The sequence below is a fragment of the Podarcis muralis genome, chromosome 4 (genome assembly GCF_964188315.1).
Source record: "Podarcis muralis chromosome 4, rPodMur119.hap1.1, whole genome shotgun sequence".
Lineage (NCBI taxonomy): Eukaryota > Metazoa > Chordata > Lepidosauria > Squamata > Lacertidae > Podarcis > Podarcis muralis.
In genome coordinates this window covers 62,839,728-62,861,120 of record NC_135658.1, presented here as the reverse complement: position 1 = coordinate 62,861,120, position 21,393 = coordinate 62,839,728, and the positions used below count along the sequence as shown (strand labels likewise).

Genomic DNA, 21,393 nt, shown 5'->3' with positions numbered 1-21,393 from the left:
TTGAATTTCAGTTTACCAACTGATGTATAAAAGAGAAACAAAATCTTCAGTAGTAATTGTTTATGTATTTAATATATATGACACCTGAGGGTTACTTGTATCTATGCATTACTTGACTCATTGTATCTGCACTCACTAACAGGTCTGCTTAAGGATTCTCTTATTACAGTTAATATAGTTTCTCTGAAAATGCTTACAAAATATGCACATTACACATAAAATAAACTTACAAAGCAAGTGAAAAGGGGAGCCCTGCAGCTCCTTAACTCAATTCCATTGTGTTTAATGATTGCAGCTATTAAGGCAAGGCAAAGTAGAGAGTATAAGATTGCCCAGAGACTAGTAGATCATGTTCTTCATGCGGCAGTGGGCAAAAGCATCCTGAATTAAGTCTGCTGAGAAGTATATTTTTGAAATTATCTACCTTTAGGGACATACAGCTCCTGCCCCCCCCACCTTCTAAATCTAAAATGTGCATTGAGGTCTATTCGTGTTACTTATTCTAGAATTCTGCAGGACGTTGTTTGTAGCGGAACGAAACAGTAATTATATGTAAATGATTCATAAAGGTTAAGCCAAAGAGGCTTGGATCTTATGATTTGATAGTCTTAAAGTGTCACAAGATTCTTTGGTGTTTTTTTAATAGAATTTAATTTGGAATTAAGCTGTTTAATTAGAAGACAACTGAGAGATCGCACCCAAACTGCCTGGTATCTTATGGAGCTGGGGAGGGGCTAATGAGATTCTAGAAGAAAAATGCCAGTGTTGACCTTTTCTGTGGACTTTTGTGTGGACTCTGCCCAGAAATAATGCAAGATTGTCTTAGTCCCATCTCCATGCAAAACTAGGACAGTTCAGACTTTAATGAGTCCATCCATCCCTAGTTTTAGGTGTGGCTTCTGAACAAGAGTCTCCCCTTGGTTTAATGACTTTCTTTCTTTCTTTCTTTCTTTCTTTCTTTCTTTCTTTCTTTCTTTCTTTCTTTCTTTCTTGTTATTTATTATGTTTATATCCCACCCTTCCGCCAAAAGGAGTCAAGGCTAAATTTGGGTTTGTATTCTTGGTATTCATTATGGTGTGAATTTTCAGTGCAAAGACTTGAATATTGTTCCATTGAGCTCACAACTGCATATTAGATAGACAGTTAGAGAAATAGTGACTTATTCAAAGCCAGCTAATGAATGTCCGTATAGTTAAAGCCATGGTTTTCCCAGTAGTGATGTATGGAAGTGAGAGCTGGACCATAAAGAAGGCTGATCGCCGAAGAATTGATGCTTTTGAATTATGGTGCTGGAGGAGACTCTTGAGAGTCCCATGGACTGCAAGAAGATCAAACACATCCATTCTTAAGGATATCAGACCTGAGTGCTCACTGGAAGGACAGATCGTGAAGTTGAGGCTCCAATACTTTGGCCACCTCATGAGAAGAGAAGACTCCCTGGAAAAGACCCTGATGTTGGGAAAGATGGAGGGCACAAGGAGAAGGGGACGACAGAGGATGAGATGGTTGGATAGTGTTCTCGAAGCTACAAACATGAGCCTGACCAAACTGCAGGAGGCGGTGGAAGACAGGAGTGCCTGGCGTGCTCTGGTCCATGGGGTCACGAAGAGTCGGACACGACTAAACGACTAAACAACAACAACAATGAATGTCCAACATTTTTTTTTTTTGACATTGTCAAATGTGATGCTTTGTCCATTGCATCACTGCAGCTGTGCAATTTGTGTGACTCATCAAACAGACCATGACTCATTAGGCATGCATTGTGATTTTGTCAGGTTCTCAACAGCCCCCATCCTGGTGTTGGAGCTCCAAATAAGAAGTAGGAACAGGAGGGTTAGCAAGTCTCTTAGTGTAGTGCTTGATGAGTTGAAGCTGTGCAGGCCTGATATACAGTGGTATCTTGGGTTACAGACACTTCAGGTTACAGACTCCGCTAACCCAGAAATAGTACCTCGGGTTAATAACTTTGCTTCATGATGAGAACAGAAATTGGGCGGCAGCAGGAGGCCCCATTAGCTAAAGTGGTACCTCAGGTGAAGAACAGTTTCAGGTTAAGAATGGACCTCCAGAACAAATTAAGTTCTTAACCTGAGGCACCACTGTACAACAATACCAAGGAAAAAATGGATACCTAACTAGTTAGTATACTATAGAACTTATATGTGAAAATAACATGTGTTTCTAGATTCCCCATTCAAGTAGATAAACATATCTGCCGAAGCTTCATATATAGTTTCTATGTACATAAAAATTATCTCGGTTATGACGTTTTATAGAAAGAGAAAGTGACTTGAAGTTGATAGCAACTTCCCTGAGTTCTGTTTGATTCTTTGGTGTAATTCTTTGAAATGATAAAGAATTAGACAAATAATAAATGCCAATAAGCAAAATTATGGAATTTGAGACATTCATTGAAATGAAATGTTTGTGTCTGGTTTTTTCCCCTCATCTGTCAATGCAATAATCAGACGCCATTTAAGTAAAGGGTTAGAACCTATCTAGCTTCTTTTCCACTTGTTGCCTTCACATATTTTGAGGCCGGGGGAATATTGTATTAAAAGTTAAAGTGGCTGAAGCTTAAAGACATGAAATAAATATGTAATAAATAGGGGAGAAACTCCCACCTTCAAAACACTATTCCACAGCACCAAAAAGTGACCTCTCAGCACTTAGCAATATTGATTTTCAAAATCACATCTAATTTTCCAGCCATTTCTCTACACAATTTCAGTGAACTTCACAGGATGATTATTAGGCATTGTAAATCACCGATGCTTGAAACATTTACAAATTAATTAAATGATGGCAATCCGTGTAGAAATTGTTCTGCTCTGAATTATTACACAGAAGCTCCTATGTGTAAATGGTATGGTTGATTTGCCCTTCTACCAACTAATTCTTTGGGGGGTCTATAGATGCTTAGCTAGTACTCTTGTATGATGTCTTTCTGAAAATGAATTCTGCAATCAATATCTCCCACAGACTGTTAGTCTTCTAAAACATAGATAGCCAACAAGGGATTCCCCAGATGTTGTTGAACTACAACTCTATAGTACATTTATTTGGCACATTTTAGAGGCCCCAAAGCAGTTTAAGTCATTAAATATATTAGTATGGTAAAAAAACAGGAGCACTTCAAAATGCCAAAATAAAAAACAGATAGAAAACAATAAAAGTGAGGCAAATTAGAAACATTTTGACTGCCCACCTGAAAAAAATAAAAGGGGCTAGGTTCTTCTCTCTTTAGAGATGTGGTCATAACCAAGGTGCTGCCACCAAAAAGTCCTATCTTGAGAAGATCAATAAATGCTGAGAGTGTGCTGTTAAGAGTATTGTGTAAAAATTCATTTTTAATTATTATTTTTTCTGTATTTCTTATTGAGTTAAGTGGCATGGTAGGTTACGAAAAGCTGGAAGCTTTATACTGTGATTTGCAGTATTCTGTTTGAGGTGTTTTATTAAAGCACACTTTGTTGTTAATTTAGCACTAATTAGAGGTGGGCATTTCTTTATAAATTACTCTTGAAGCATTGGACTCTTTTTCCTTAGCATCAGCCATAAACTATGATGATCTACATTAGGCCTTCTTCAGTTTCCTCAGTTTCCTCACTGCCAAGTTTGCAAAGGACTTGCTGAATAAGAGCGAAAGTGTTTAGGATCAAAGCACTAAGGAAAGGGAAAAGATGGATGAAATGCATTAACACAGCGATAAGTGTCAAGTCCACTGAGAGCATTACAGTTTTCACTAAGATCCAGCATAAACTGTCACCACTGAAACATAAATTAACCAGGGCATGTCTAAATTACTTCACCATGATAGAGAACGGCAGAGTGGTTTGGTTTGAAGAGCACGTTGACACTAATTAGTTTAGCTGTTGTGAACGACAGCTGACTAAGACTAATGACAGTATATTTTTCTCAGTCATTCCCATGACACTCTGTTTTAAAAAAAGCATTAAAAACTGATCCATTGAAAAATGGTGGGATTTGTGAGGAGAAGACCTGGCAAATCTAGACTAACAATTCAGAAATCAGCAGCATCAGTAATTTTGTATTATGAAATATTTTTTTCTAACAATGTATAGAATTTAATCAAATATTTAGCATATTTAACAGTGAGAAAAACTACACGCCTAGCTAAATTAATTATAACATTACTCATATAGAAAATCACTTGAAGAACTTTTCTTGTGAAAGTACTCTGTCAAATGTCCCCTCATATATTTCTGAAGTAGGCCTGAAACCCAGCAAATATTAAAAAGTACTTGCTTGGTCAGCACTGGTTATGCCTATTTTCCCTTTGGAAGTCAATGGAAGCCATCGTTATACACTTTTAGGTGCTAGGCGAAAAAGCTCCTCTTCAACCAGGCCTTTGGCTCATTAACATCCTACATCCTTTTAAATGTGTTTGTGGGAGGGAATGGGGTTATTGGTCCTTGTGTGTGAGAGGATGTTCTTGTTTTAATATGCATTTTGTGTTTTTATCTTGTATTTTTATGTTGTGAACCACCCTGAGATCTATAGATGAATGGCGGTATACAAATTTAATAAATAATACTAATAATAAAGTACTTAAGGGGATTTAAGAGCCCTGCTGGAACAGACCAAAGGCCTATCTAGTCCAGCATTCTGCTCTCACAGTGGCCAGCCAGATGCCAGCAGCACATGAAAACAATAGCACACTCTTGTTCCTGATCCCGAGCAACTGGTATTCAGAGGCATTGTTCCTCCAATTCTTGAGGTAATACAGTCATCTTCAGTAGTAGTCATTGATAGCCTTTGTTGTTGTTTAGTCATTTAGTCTTGTCCTACTCTTTGTGACCCCATGGACCAGAGCACGCCAGGCACTTCCACTGTCTCCCGCAGTTTGGTCAAACTCATGCTGGTAGCTTCGAGAACACTGTCCAACCATCTCGTCCTCTGTTGTCCCCTTCTCCTTGTGCCCTCCATCTTTCCCAACATCAGGGTCTTTTCCAGGGAGTCTTCTCTTCTCATGAGGTGGCCAAAGTATTGGAGCCTCAGCTTCACGATGTGTCCTTCCAGTGAGAACTCAGGGCTGGTTTCCTTCCATTAATTTATTTAATTCCTTTTTAAAGTTATCCAAGTTGGTAGCCATCAATATATCTTGTGGCGGCAAATTCCATATTTTACCTATGCACTATTTGAAGATGTGGTTCCTTTTGTCTGTCCTGAATCTCTTCAACATCCAGCTTAATTGGATGACTCCTGATTCTATTGTTATTAGAGAGGAAGAAAAAATCTGTCTAACCACTGTCGCTAAACCATGACATAATTTTATGCATGTCTGTCATGTCACCCCTTTCTCCACACCCCTGCCTTCTCCACCCCAAACTTAAAAGCCTCAAACATTATAACCCTTAATCATTTCGGTTGCTTCTTCCTGCACCATTTCCAACTCTACAATATCACTTTTGAGATGTGAAGAGCAGAGCTGTACACGGCATTCCAATCTGGGGAATGTTAAGAGAATTCTGATTTCACTTCACTTTCATGGCAACTCTGGATATGAACCACTGTATCTCAAGTTCACTTGTTTTCCATGTCATAGGGCAGATAATTGTGCATCAAGACGTCGGTGCACCCTTAAGGATAAATAAATACACACGGACACAGAATTTTTAGTTTAAGGTTAATGGGCAAAAATGTAGGCCACAACTTTATTGATTACAGCAATGTGAATGGTATTGGCTTGGGCATTGGCAATAACTATATCTGACTCCTGCCCACCTTGCAGGAAGTCTGGAAGGGTAAAAAACCAAACGGGGGAGCTCCATCGATGGCAACCAACTGAAGCTCACTCTGGAGTTCCTGCTGGGTCCTAGCCCCTCAAGCGGACTTTGGATGAGATCCAGACCCACAGGTTCCTTTACTGGAATACCCTTGTACCTGGAGGGGCAGATGATTGCCACATCTCCCCTCCCCCACATCACAATAATCCAGTGCCTAACTGCCAAACCTTACAAAAGTTGTGACAATTGCTAAGAGGTAGGCAAAAACCAAATGGCCAGTGCCAATTTGCCAAATGGAAAAAATTCCTCTCCAGCCCCTGTTCCAAAACAGGCAACCAACCAAAGTCCAGAGCAAGGCCAAAGCAGAGACCTAAAATACAGGGCAGGTGGGTGAGTGTCTGGCGCCACGAAGCCAGGTGAATTCCCAGAAACGCATTGCCACCTTTTATATGCACCCACAATCACACCACTGATCTCTGATTGGCCAATAGGCCATGGTGTGATCGTGAGACCATCGCACAGACTGGGCTCAATCTCCCACCCTCTCAAGGATAGGGGGGGGCTTGGGCCCGCGCACAACGTGGACCCTCAATTAGGAGGATCCGTCTAGGTTTCAGATAGCACTGTTAAATCCAGCATTCAACATTTTCCAGCAACTAAGTGTTTATCAAAGAGCAGAGTAAGCAGTGGTGATCTAAACTTGCCGTGTGCACAACATATCACTGTTTTAATGCAGAAGTGAAATTGACATAATTGTCTAGTATATTGAATGTAAAACTGAGAAAAGAAGTGCTGAGGAAGCACCATAATCTTCTGACTCAATGGGCTGTCTGAAATTGTATGATGATGAGCTATTTGAAATTATAAAAATGCTGAACGTTTTCTTTCAATGCAGCAGTTTAGAATGGAAGGTGACACCCTGCTGTAGACAAATCATTTGTTCCACATAATAGAAACAGGTCTTGCTGTCACATATGTGTGCGGCAAGGAGAACATGCAATACCTCAACTGGAGCACAGATAAATACATACTGAACTGTTCTCCTTTTGCAGCTGTGAAGATGTAATTTGAAATGACTAATTCACACTGAAGGTTTTTACCACTTTTGCCATTTTATTGTGAGTCCCAAAATCTCTCCTTCTACTCTACACATGCAAGATGAGCCTTGCTTTGGTACTGGCCTGTGCTAAGGCAATAATCATATGCACTTACTCGGAAGTAAGACCCATTTTATTCTATTTGACTGACCTTTGAATAAATAGGCATGGAATACATGAAGTCAACAACACTTAGAAGGTCATGGGTTCCCCAACCTTGCTTTAAATCATGAGTGGATAACCTTTGGTCCCCCAATTCATCTCAATAGACCTCCTAATTTGGCCAGTAATTCTAACTTGTCCAGATCATGCCCACCTGTCACTCACCTGGTCTCATGTGATATCAAGTGTAGGAGAGATAAAATCTGGAATCTTAAAGTGCAGTGCTGGTTGCTTCACAGTGTGTGTGGCTTGTGCATGACGCTGTTTAAATTTTGCACCAAATGTGGGTGGAGTCCAGTGTCTGCTGAAAGCAAGTTGGTTTGCAGTTGTTTGTAAAATGCACACATCACCGAATACAAGTCAAGCTGGCAAAGGAACAATTGATGTTTAATCTTAGTTGCTTTTACTATCTTCAGATGGAAAAGCATGGTACAAATGTTTACAAATAAAAGTAAATGAATTAATTATTGTGATATTATCAATGGACATTTATAGATGTGTAATTTTAAAACTAGTGGTAGTTTAAAGGAAATTTCTTTTATTTTGTTTATTCTTAATGGGTGTTTTTATTTTGCTATAGTTTTTCATAGATAGATAGTTCATTACAGGCTACATTTAAGAACTGAGATTCTGATGTATTCTTTGGGGAAGCATCTGATAAAATCAACAAACTAAAAACAAAAACCTCATAAAATTTAAAAAAGAGAGAGATAAAATGAACCAAATTTTAAAAACAAGGTTACTAATAATTTTCATTTCTTTATAGGCTGCTTGGGGAAGAACATTTTTAGCAGGCATCAAAAGCAGTACAAAAAAGGTGCCTTCCTGATGTCAATAGACATGAAGATTTGCATCTGGGTCCTTAGGATTTAAAAATATGGAAATTGAAATTTTCAAGCAGGCAGATTTAATGCAGATCAAACTTACTGGAAAAGGGATTCTTGCTATCTTTTCCACAGATGGTAGTCTTCTAGGGGACTACCAAAGAGCTGTCATATCCAAACTGTCTCTTGCCGAAACAGCATTGTCACTTTTCAGACTACTGAATGTACTGGCCTTTTTATGATTGCATTATGCTGTAGTAAATTCACCAAAGCAAATTCGAGTATGAAATCCGCAAGCTATCAGCAGTCAGAAAAAATATATATACTGTATATAGCTGCCATTAGCCCATGCTTCCCAAGGGCAGAAAATTGAACTTTTAGGATTTTCCTCATCTCTGCTTCTCTAAATCGTGTTGCATTATAATAAAGTCCAATGGAATTTGTACTCTGTTATTGTAGTCTGTGTCTCCTTTGTAACCTTAATTCAATATGTAAACATAAACTCAATTCATACAAATATTTGATTGCCCAAATGAAATAAGTTGCTAGTTGCTTTGTTTGTATGTCTGTCTGTTTATTGTGTGTTTAGAATTTAATGATTTCTATATAGGAACTAATAATAATAATAATAATAATAATAATAATAATAATAATAATGCAGTGGTACCTTGGTTTGGAAACTTAATCTGTTCTGGATGTCCATTTTTAAACCAAAACTGTTCTTAAACCAAGGCGCGCTTTCCCTAATGAGGCCTACCACTGCTGGTGCCCTTTCAACATTTAGGTTCCATTCTTAGACTGAGGTAAAGTTCTCAAACCGGGACACTATTTCCAGTTTTGTGGAGTTTGTAAACCAAATAGTTCTTAAACCGAGGTACCAATGTAATAATAATAATAAAATTTATATACTATCCTTCATCTGAAGATCACAGGGCAGTTTACAGTATAAAGTTGTTGGGTGTCCAAATCCGATCAGCCCCAGCCAGAATGGCCAGTGGTCTAGAATAATGGGAGTTGTAGTCCAGAAACAGAAAGTAGCCAGAAGCTCATCTGCTATGAAATGATTTGACATAATTTGAGTTTAGTCTTAGGTTTACAAATGGCCAGAAGTCTCTAAGTAATCTATATTGTGTGTTTGTAATCCTCTCAAACGAGGGCATTTGTGGCATATCTGTTGCCATGGTTTCTGGCTCCTGTTGGCTATACCAATTGGGAACTGTGTGAGACTGGAAAGCTCAGCGCGAAGAGCTCCTAGGAGCAAATAAAGTTAAGCAAAACTCATTTATCCCTTCTGTGCAGCTTTTAAGAATACAGAGGTTCTCTCAGGGCCCGGCTCTAGAAATCTCAAGGAGCCAGAGAGTTGGGGTCAAACTGAATTCCATAAATGAAGCTATGTAATCAGCCATGGCAGAAGACGAATGGAGAGGGAAGGCAAAAGTAGACTGGATTGTTCTATTTGGGCCCTTTAACACTGCAAGATGAATTAAAATGGAAGCCGTTGGGCAGATAGCCAAGAGACAGCAAAATTAGAGAACTGGATCTGCTTCACTGCCTATAAAAGTAACCTGACATACTGAAATTGATTACTTGAGATGCTTTTTCCCCCTCTACCATTTCCGTATTGCTTTGTATTCAGGTACTGTGAATCAAATGCACAGCACAGCCTCAACATTCCCCATTTCGACTCCTCCCTTAGCCCAGGTGGAATCCTGCTGTAGGTGTGCATTAGGGATCCTGCCAAGGAATTATATAGAGACTTGTTACGTAAGCCAGTTACTATTACGTGCGTGGAGGCTCAATTCAGCCACCCAGGTTTAATAGAAAAGCATATGTCAGGAAAAGCTTCATTTTCTCTTGAAAATTTCAGATTGCATAGCAGGGCCAATAAAAAAAAAAGTGGGAATGAAAGACAAACCAAGATCTTAAGTGAAAAGGGTGAGTGCAAGAGATAAAGAACAGAAAAGAAGAGGTGATGAGGATTTAAGAACAGGATGGAGAGGGGATGCAAAGGGGAAGCTGTTGAAAGCATGCACAGGAAAAAAAAAACCATGTGAGGGGAGTGTGTGTATGCTGGTGTCATGAAAGTGTGTGATGAAATGGGAAAGCTGACGCTGAAGGGCGATTGCCTGAGAGTACACCCAGCTAAAGGAGGTGAGACAGGAGAAGGACACTGTACTATTGAACTGCTGGGACATAAGGAAACGCGGTGTAATGCTACCTCAGAGTTGAAAAAAGTGAGTGACTGAGGGAGGAGAGCAATATGAAAGCCCAAGATGCAGTGTTGGTGGTTAGGAAGCAGAGAGACAAAGACAAGACAGAACCGTCATCCAAAAGGTTCCTGCACCTTTAAGAGTTTTATGAAAGAGCCTTGCCTCCCTGGCCTGACAGCCCTATGACGGGAAAATCTACACATGGTTGAATTTTATATTCTCTTCAGTAACTAGAGGTGCAGAGGCTCTTGACCTAGAAACCCTAAGAGAACAGGGAGAATGATTTTTTACAAGCTGAGTCATGGGAATAGCAGAAACTAAGAAACTAGTGATGGTTCTCTCATGGAAACATGCAGGGGGGGGGGGAATGGCTTCATTTCTTTCCCACAGGCCACTGTGAAAGCAGCATTATTCCCCCCTCAGGAAAGACCATACTAAGCCTCAGCGCTGACTTTCAGAGCTAAGTATGAACTGCAGTTTGGTTGCTGTGTTACTATGTTTCAGTCTAAGTTCAGTCTGACTAAATTTCAAAGGGATTTTTAAAAAAATCTTTCTAAACTAGAATGATGTGACTTAGTGACTTAGTTCCCATGTCCAGCAAAATTGACTAACCCATTGGTTTCCAAGCCTCCACCCCTGCCCCCCAGACTACAGTGGTACCTCAGGTTACATATGCTTCAGGTTACAGACTCCGCTAACCCAGAAATATTACCTCAGGTTAAGAACTTTGCTTCAGGATGAGAACAGAAATTGTGCCTGAGGTACCACTGTATTTAAAAATTGCTGCGAGCCATGGCAGACCACTTAATGAATTATCTGCCTGTTGTAAAAATTGCAATTCTATATAATTCAAACTGTAATAAGTGGTACCTCAGGTTAAGTACTTAATTCATTCCAGAGGTCCGTTCTTAACCTGAAATAGTTCTTAACCTGAAGCACCACTTTAGCTAATGGGGCCTCCTGCTGCTGCTGCTCCGCTGGAGCACGATTTCTGTTCTCATCCTGAAGCAAAGTTCTTAATCCGAGGTAATATTTCTGTGTTAGCGGAGTCTTTAACCTGAAGTGTATGTAACCTGAAGTACCACTCTCTCTCTCTCTCTCTCTGTGTGTGTGTGTGTGTGTGTGTGTGTGTGTGTGTAATGCAATGGATGTGCCATCTCCCATCTTCAGCCACAAATCCATACACCAACTGAATGAAGCTTGGAGACAACTAGGGATCCACACACAACCGTTTGGGAATTCATGGACTAACTGTTGCAACTTTTAGGCAGCTTATATGGCAGTGTTTTACTGTCAACAACTGCATGTCCGAATTAAGTTATTGCATTAGACAGTTTATCATTATCTTCAGTGTGCCTTACGTATTCCTTTTCAAAGGAACTGTCCTATTGAAAGGTATCCAACATGAAGCAGAAGTCTGGTCTGGCTGTTCATTACCTTGTGTGTAAACAGTCACAAGAAAGTAGGGCAGGGGTAGACAGCCAAGCCCTCCTCCCTTTGGTATGTCATCCTTATCTTTTGTAGAGTTTGAGGGTGAAGGTGTGAAGTAGGAGTCTCCTCTGCTCCCACTTCCCATCTCACCGTATTATGATCTGTAAAGTGCTCATGATATTGTACTACTTTTTAATAATCAAAGGGTTTGTAGGGTGGCCACGTGTACCACTTTACAGGCAGTTTTCCATTTGAAGGAATCCTCCTTTAGAAGGGCATACCTTCCGGGTTCCCCATCAAAAAGAGACATCCTGTTTTTTCTACAAGATCTTGACAGCCATTTTGGGTGCCACGCTCTCAAATGCCCCCCCCCCAAAAAACGTGCTTTTGGGGGACAAGAGCCAGGCATGGGTCATGTGATTCATCTGAAAGCACATCTCAGAATATGTGTGTCCTGGTTTTGCACTGGGAAAAGTTGGAAGGTATAAAAGGGCTGTTTCTGTCCAAGTTTAAAGACAAAGAAGGGAGAGCAGAGGCCTTGAAAATGCCTGCCAGCTGTTCCTGGACTAGGAGATGGAACAGGGACACAGAACACCTATTCACAGTCTCCCTTACTATGTAAATGTATGAATTTATATTTAAAGAATAGAAATCAGCTCTAAATTTGCATCTATGCATAAACATCAACACTTGCAGAGTTTATACAAATTGGTGTCCCCCTCCTAGTTTCGTGAAGTTCTTTTTTTCTTCTCACATGCGTAAGTGGCCCTCATAAATGTTAGTGGCTACAGAGATGATGAATAGGAATTTTATCTGCCAAAGGCCTTTCTTGTGTGCTCTTTGTTGCCTTTTCTGACACCAGGCTTTGTCTTCAGTTTTTATTATGGCAAGGCTTTATAGTTTTATACTTCCTTTTTCAATAGGAGATGTTCTCTTCAGCAGGCCGACCGTAATGAGCATGCTCGGCTCTGTTTTGCAATCGCACTATATCCGTTGATCTTAAAGTGCTATGTAAAAGTCACTCATTCTTTTGGACGGTATTTGTTAGGCTCATGCTGAGCAAGGAGCTGACTCTCTCTAGTATCATGAAGACTGAAGATATCAGCATCAGGATTTCCTGCAGCATCACTTAGTGCACTGACTGAAAAATGGAATTTTGGTTACAGAAGCGTACAATTCAGGCCTGCAGTATCACACAGCAATATAGTGTGACATAGCTTAAGTTGCATCTCTTCTGCTTCACCTCTGCATAAGTAGCTTTTATTTATACTCTTAAAATTGTATACAAATTCTTAATAAATAATAATAATAATAATAATAATAATAATAATAATAATAATAATAATAATTTATTATTTATACCCCACCCATCTGGCTGGGCTTCCTCAGCCACTTTGGGTGGCTTCCAACAAAATATTTAAATACAGTAATGCATCAAACATTAAAAGCTTCCCTAAACAGGGCTGCCTTCTAAAAGTCTGGTAGTTGTTGTTCTCTTTGACATCTGGTGGGAGGGCGTTCCACAGGGTGGGAGCCACTACGAGAAGGCCCTGCAATCCCAATATCTGGGGCTGAATATTGACATGGAACAGATTTTTTCTTTCTATAATCACCTTGCATTCCCCCCCCCCCCCAGCATCTGGGTGTGTAACACTGACATTTCTGGTTTAAAAGGGGGGAGTAGAATTTTATTACCCCAAGGATTCTGTTTCCTTTTGCCCCCTACAGGGGGGTCTAGTGGGATTGCCTCTAATCTTGTATCAATCAAACAATCAATCAATCAATCAATCAAACAATCAATCAATCAATCAATCAATCAAATACCTTTATTGGCATCACAGTATAAAACACTTCAAGAAACTGGAATAATTAAAAAGATAAGGGTGAAGCTATCAAGGGTTATAAGGTCACACTACGGTCGTGTGCATTTGGATATTTTGCTATGCCCTGTCTATATCCCGAAAGGATAGTTCGTTGAGAACCCTTTCGGGTAAAATTGCGGCTAAAAAGGAAGCTACTAAAGCAGTAATACCTTTCTCCTGATCTGCCAGGAGAAACCTTATTTGGCTTCTTCTCGGAATTGTGGGCCAGATGTCCAACATTTTGCTCAGCATCAGTTGGCAAGGTCTGCTGTGTAAAGGACAATCTAAGAGAATGTGGTCCATTGAATCAGGCACCCAAACGGGCTTGAAATGGAATGTGTGAGCATCTGCCTTTGGTCACGGAGGAAGGGGAAGCATTTAGTCTTGCAAGTATAAAGGCTCTTCGATGGGAAGGGAGGAGTTGATCTTTTAGATAGTTGGCACAGGTTCCGTAGGATGTTGTGATACCTAACAAGATCTCGGAGTATGAGGTAGCAAGTGCTGTCTTTCGTGGTCATAGAGCCGCTGCTTGATTAATTGGAATGTGTTACTTTTACATACTTCGAGGTTCTCGAGTGCAATGCCTAAACTGCTAATCTTGTAGACATGAAAGATATAAGTATTATTTTTCTAAACTGGTAGAAAAAGTGACTGTCAAGCCACATTTTCCAGCTTTCTCATCTTCTTTAAGGTTATAATAATGCTTTTTGGAAGTTTGATGTTCTTAGTTCTTTAAAAAATAATAATGAAAGCTGCATTAGAAAAACTGACAGTTCTCCCCCGTCCCTCTGTTTGTTATCTTTTTCTTTCAAAATAAGCATAATAGTGTATGTGGACTTTTCATCTTTCTCTGTAGCATGACTCTCCAATTCTTTCTCACTGTGTTTGTTACACTTCAATCTGAATAATGTAAGATTTGTTGTATGAATTAATTTGTTGTATGCAAGTGTAGAAACTGGCATCATGCCCAGCGGCCCACACCCCACTTCTAAGTGTTCAAGGTCTCACCTTGTACAGGGACCTATACAATCTCTGATTGCAAGTAGGGAGCCTATACACATAGGCTTGGGACCTTGAATACCTAGTTATCAAGTGAAGCCCACAGGTGTGATCCCACTCCCCCTTATTTGTTTGCAGGTGTTAATTTCTGCAGTTAATGAATGCTCCATACATTGTCTAAGTGTGTTCTAGTCTCAGTGCAAGAGAGCAGCCTTGGCTTCAGGAGGGCAGTATTAGCCTTCAGGCTCTCAACAGCACTATAATTCTAATAGCTAATTGCATAGGAGCACATTTTTCTTCCAATATAGGGAACTATCTAAAAAATAAACCAATATTTTTCCTCTAGGAGGCTACAGATGGATGATGTATTGAAGGCTTAAGGAATCAGATTTGCAGACTGATTTTGGAATAGAGTTTAATTTCCACATTGCAGAAGATTGCTCAATAAAATATTCATTCTAAGTATAAAGTTGTAAGCCGTAATCCAGCACAGAGCTAAAGGCACTAAAGCCCATTGATTTCAATGTGCTAAAGCACATGTGACTGTATATTGAAATATGGCTGCAATTTTTCTTCCTATTAACAAGAGCAGTTATCACTGAAATAGGAATTTTGTATTTCTGATTTCTGCATAATAATAAATTTCATTCTGATTTCTGGAACTTTCCTTAATAGTAGGTAGAAAATTACCGCATGAGATGAACTGATACAGTCTATTGAAGTCTCCTTTGTTAAATGTCAAAAATTATATTTCAGCGAAAACCAAGCAAACATAACAAAATGTATTTTTTCCTTCTGCTTCAGGGAACAGCCTTGGAGAGCTGGAAGATGAAAGCTCCTATTCCTCACTTAATTCTCTTGTATGCTACTCTTGTTCAGAGTTTGAAGGTTGTGACCAAAAGGGGCTCAGGTAAGAAGACATTCTCTTTTCCATTAATTAGGGCAATGCATTTGTAGAGACATTTGTAAAGCACTGTTTGTATTTGGAAATGTATGAATTGGTCATATAATGTTCTGTGCAGAGATCAGGCCATATGACAGCATCTAGAAACATATGCTATATCTATACACAGACTATATCGAGCTCTGTAGGTTATATAGGCACTAGCAACCATTCTTCCCCTTTCTATGGTTATGTATAGCTTCTACATTAATGTTTTTGACTCAGTTTCTAAAACAACTTCATAGTTAGCACTCTGCTACTTTGGCAAATTAATGAAATTGATTTGGAGTTGGGAATGGTCTGAAAGGAATAGGTTTGTGATTAATCAGTGCTGCACTGAATTGTTGCATTTGAACTATTTCAAGGTGGCTTCTAGGTGTCAGAAAGCCCTTAAAAATTGTATCTAGTCTTTCACGTTGGTTTTTCCATCTTCATCTTTTCCCAGGCTTGATCTGAAGTTGCTTTGGTGCCATTTTTAGGGCTGCATCTTAAGTTCATTATACCAACTGTGCTACCACCCTCCTTCCAGCATCATCCATTGAGCTAGATCCAGCACTCATTTCTGCACATCAGGCACAAGTGTCTGAATAGCAGAGCCCTTACACATAAGCAGCTGCTCATGTGCAGAGGGATCCTCTTCAGGCATTCATGCTGAAAAGATGGAAGATGTGAGGGAGCAGGCTTAGTGCTGCTGCACAGTCCTGCCACTGATGTCCTTCATATTTATAACAGATGAAGGGGAATTACTTGTGAATGTGATTTCTTAGTGTCAAATTCGACTACCTGAAGACATTGCTGAAGGCATAGCCTTTAAATGGTTTGTAGTCAAAAGGGTTTGTTACTGAGGTCATTCCCTCTGTTGCTGTACTGCATTAGAAGTTCCATGGCTACCAGCATTGCTTAGCAGGACTTTCATTCCTATCTTGTGTTGATTGTGTGTTGTTGTACATGGCTAGTTATGGCGCAAAAGCTAGTTTCTATGCATTTCTGTTTTACCTAGTAAGCTACACACAACTACATGCTCAGAAGCATTAGAAAAGTTATGTTGGCCATGGGAATGCCTTGCCCTTCTCTGTACACCCATCCTTTATTAATGTGTTTTCTACTTTCCCAAAGGGTTGTGGGGCAAAACAATCTCAAGAGGGGAGTTCTTTTCATAGGTAAAAGGGATTCCTACAAAGTTGCAGCCATTTATAATCAATATGCTGACTCTGTTAAAAAAACAAAAACAAACCTGAAGTTAGAATGCTTAAAAGGATATTATGTGGGTATCTCTTTGTGGTCAATTCAATATGTTTGACTATATTTTTTGAATCTGTGTGCTTGAATTTTCCTTGAGCTCCCCTGGGACAGCTTTGTGGTCCATTGGACACTAAGTATTGATCATTTTATTTAAGGATACCATATATGTGACAACAATGTTTTTTGTAAGCTATATTGAATGTTGTGTCTTAACCACATCCTTTTGATGATGGCATGGCATGAATTCAAACTTATTTCTGAAGGTATAACAGTTTTCAGCATTGTCTTTGATTGAACTTACAGGTGTTGAACTTTATACAATAAAATGATATGTTTTCCTTGTTTCATATGAGAATAAGTTTATGATGTTGAATGCCATTTCATACCATGCCTCAGTATCTTTGAAACACTGGAATGTATCTAATAAAAATCTCCAGAATCTATGCACCTGAATCAAATCAAATAAACTTTGGATAAAATAGTGTATCTCTCTAAACAGCTGGTTAAGATGGTGGTACTGGTTTGCTACAAACACGACTGATATTTTAATTCAGTTATTCACATTCTCCATGGTTTCTTAATTTTTTTTAATTTGCTTTTAGCTACCCAATTTATGAGAGATGGTTCAACAGACCTGTCTTGTCAGGCACACCCCTGTTTCTCCCAGTAGTTCACCAGTGTTGATGCTCAGTTCTTTGCCTAAACAACAGTCCATCTGCATCTGCAATTAAATGCCTGCCTTATGCCTCCCAGACTATGTTCCCAACCTGTCTGGAAAGATGATTACTATGTTATAAATTATATTTTATCTGCATTAATGAGTGTGATTTTGAAACTCACTTCCCACAAACTCTTGAAGAGGAAAAGAAGTTCTAACAAACCATTTCTTATATACATGTTAATTGCTATAATGCTTAGAATTCTGCTTTTATTTTGTTTGATATTAAAATGGTTTCCAACTTGTTCCTGAAATCTGTATCTGTGGTGAACTCATAAGACAAAACAAAAGTTGTTTACTCAGTTCTTGATTCCTGCACCTAGTGATTAATGCTGATTTCTTCAGAAGATCAGACAACAAGTTGTGAAAAATGTAGGGCGATGAGATGTTTCGACGTGTGTTTTTCACCTCTTTAATAAAAAGTGATGGTCTTTTAAGCAATTCAAAGCACACACTTTGTTTATGCAAAGACGCAAGCTTTGTTTTTTTGCTTCTCTGTTGGCATAAGGAACTCTTTCTAAAAACAAGATAAACAAAGAGATAGACAAATTTCTGTAGATTATTCAATACTCAGCTTGATGGCATTTTTACAAAACAGATTCTTGAGCCTGATTTCTCCCCTATTCTGTGAAATCGTTAAGCAAAATAGATAAGGGTATGTGTGCAACATATACATGGCTTCATCTCATTCATATATATATATATATATATATATATATATATATATATATATATAGTAACATTTTACATAGTGCAGTCATAAACCCAGTAATAGATTCAAGGCTTTTAAAAATTAAAATTGAATGTGTTTCCTGAGAAAACAACTTGGATTCCCTTTGAGGTGCACACACAACTCCTGCTCCCAAGGCTACCCCATTCATTTTAATGGAAACAACTATTCAACACACTGAAAGAAATACTGTGCCTTTGAGCTTTTACCTCCTTTCAGATAAGTGTTGCAGCCTCCATGTTCTGCTGTTATGTATGTGTCTCAGACACTCCAAGTTTAATAAAACCCACCAGATTAAGGTAACAAAGGTCGTGTAACTTTTCATATTGGGTTCTTCCCCATTGCTTAATTGAAGAAACAGCTTAAAATAGAAAGCCCAGTTGTGACTTTGTTCGTGAGAAATTCAACATTCTCTTTCAAAGGCAAAGTTTTACAGCTGTGCTGAGTAAATTTGTCTTTATGAAGAATGGTTCTTAGCACTGAAATTGAAAGCATGAAACTTGTGTTGGGAGTATCTATTTCATTTTTTTTTTAAAGGCAAACCTTTAAAGTCATATGAAGATGTATCTTTTGAAAAATATTTCTTGATACCAGAATTGAGCAGATTTCCTCACCCCCAGGACATTTCAGTTCTTTCTCAGAAGTTGTTTTTTTTAAAAAAAATTGCAAAAGAAGGATCCAATGTAATAGTAACATCATGAATATCTTCAAGGAAGAGCTCTAACCTCAGCACAGAAACTTCTGCATGGTTATTTTAATTGCTAAAGTTTGTGAGGACTCTGTTCTAATCCACAGCCTTCTGAGTCAATGCGTATCAAAGTTATAGGTTGGGAAGAAACACTATTTGGGATTGAACTCCCTATATTACAGTATTCTGGAAAGAAACAACCTGTATTTGCATCTCTTGCATCAGTGATGGCCAAACTTGGCCCTCCAGCTGTTTTGGGACTATAACTCCCATCATCCCTAGCTAACAGGATCAGAAATCAGGGATGATTGGAATTGTAGTCCCAAAACAGCTGGAGGGCCAAGTTTTGCCATCACTGTCTTACATACAAACCCTATGCATATTTACTCAGAATCATGCCCAGTAGAACTTATTCTTATGCACAAACAGTTGGATTCTGTACATGTCTATTGAAATGTAAAACCTCTGATACTAAGTGCAGCATGCTGCCTACTAAGTGTGTATAGGATTGTAAACATCACCTTCTGTTAGGTATGAAGCAGGGTCTGCTAAACCCCCGCCTAAAAGTACTTTTTTCAAAATAAAATGTAACTTCCTCTTGTTATCTATATAACACAGGGGGCATCCCAAACTACTCAGAATGTTTCACATTTTTTGAAAGAAACAGCACTGGTCAGCAAAAAGATATTAGCACTGGGGAGTCTTGAAGCACAGGGAGCCATTATTCCAGAGGACAGATATTTCAGGTTGAAGATGCTTAGAGACAGGTAGTCAGGTAAAGACTGAATCCTTTTAAGCAAGCATTCTTTGAGGACCACTGCAATGAATAGGCATATCAAGATAGATTGGTGCTCCTGGAATATTCCATCTCCATGACCTGCATCTCCTACATTTTTCTTTCATTCTCAGTTCTTCTGCCTTTACTATTTGTGGGATTGATGGAATAATTTTTGGAGTCTCATTTCAGGTTGTGGTTGATTGGCTGCTTATAGGACTTGGAAGCTTTCTTATCATTGGGCAGCAATGAATTGCGGTTCATGAAACATTGTTGAGGGCACTAGTACATTGTCTTCCTTCTCTGTGGTTATGCTTGTATTAGGATATAGTGCTAGAAATTCATAATAAAGCAAAAACAAAAAACTCTAGTTGAACCAGTACATTTGTAGTCACCATTAGTGGTGCTTGTTTTTGTTTGTTTGTTGCTTCCAGGTTGGTCACCGGAGACAATGTAGGAGTATAAGCTTCTAGGTCAGAGCCAAGTATTTTCTTGACCAACACTCTACTCAAGCCCATTGTCTCCTTTTCTTTGGTTTCCAGCCGATCTTGTCAGTGGATCTGCTTTGAGCCTCATGCTGTTCAATGCCTGTAGAACCAGATGTGTCATGGTCCATGTAGATCAAGGATGATGTACCTGTGACCCTCAAGAGATTGTTGGAGTCCAAGTCCCATAATCCCTGACCACTGGACGTGCTTGCTGGGACTGATGGCAGTTGTCAGTACAACAACATCTGGTTGATGCTGAGGCTGTGGGTTCCTGAACCTGTACCTGAAATATACCTCAGAACAGATACTAAAGCTTGGATTCTTTTGTGCAGTACTCATAAAGTACTTCTCTTGTTCTCAAAGCAAGGGGTGAATGCTAGATTTCTAGTATCCATTATAGGTCTAGTCAATCCAGACATTTCACATTATCCAATAAGTACTGAGACCAATATTGCACACTCCTCTCTGTGAAGAGGCTCTGAAGCCCATTCTTGTGGGCATGGTCCCAGGTCCCAAATTCAGTCCATGAGTTCCCAGTTCAAGGCCTGGTGTCATGTTCATTTTTAGTGACCTTTTTGTGCTTTGCACCACTGTTATAGGCACATATTGCTAAATTGCTCTCTCTGAGGGGACTGAAAGGAAAGGGCCAATTGGGTATTTTTGTGGAACATCACATTGACACATGATTGGCTCTGACTCTGATTTGCCAGGCACTCTAGCTGTCCAAGGGTTTTGTTGGGCAGGTAGAGTTAGGAGATATATAGTACAATCTACTGCTTCAGTGCAGCATGCTTATTTTTTGTGCTCCCCATCACTCCTTCCCTCAGACATGACCTGGTGGGCTTTAGCTAGTTCCTGCTTTTATCCTTTCTTTTCTTTCCTTTCCTTTTCTTTTCTTTTCTTTTCTTTTTGGAGGGATAGAAATGTGTTGGTTTCCCCCCCTGTCAGTCACAATGGATGATGTGATTATTTTCTAATTTGTGAATAGATAATATTGCATAGCTGTCTTCAGAGGTCATGCTTAATTCTGAATTTTACCTGCACATTTTTTTTAGCTTTGACAAGGCATCCTAGTGATATTATAGTGGATAACATATTTGATAGCTTCCATTTGTTTCCTTAATATACAGTGTATGTGACACAAAAAGTGTGAAATGAATTCATTTAAATGTGTTTCCCAGTGTGACATATGAGAATGTTTTGTTTTGTGTTTTGTACATTTTGGGTGGATGCTGGAACTCCATATCAGATACATACTGTGATATGCCAAATATATATATACCGAATTTCCTAAATAACAACATAAAAAGACAGCATACTGATGGGTGTTCCTGTTTTGAAGCTGAATAAGGTCTTTCAAGTTCAAAGTATGTACCCTGCCCCACAGACAACTTTGCCAGTTTGTTGGGTGGTTTTTAAAGAGAGCTTGGAAGTGAAAGAACCTATTTCTAAAACAGAAAAGAAACCTGT

The 21,393-nt window shown here is 39.1% G+C and overlaps 1 protein-coding gene across 3 annotated transcripts in view; it reads left to right on the top strand.

Annotated features, from left to right (window-relative positions):
- The window catches only part of IL1RAPL1 (interleukin 1 receptor accessory protein like 1), a 648,622-nt gene that overhangs the window by 80,134 nt on the left and 547,095 nt on the right, over window positions 1-21,393 (top strand). For all 3 annotated transcript variants that reach the window (XM_028727454.2, XM_028727453.2, XM_028727452.2), the window contains exon 2: window positions 15,144-15,249. In XM_028727454.2, coding sequence (XP_028583287.1) covers window positions 15,168-15,249 — 82 coding nt within the window. In that variant the 5' untranslated portion in view covers window positions 15,144-15,167. The remainder of the gene's footprint in view (window positions 1-15,143; window positions 15,250-21,393) is intronic.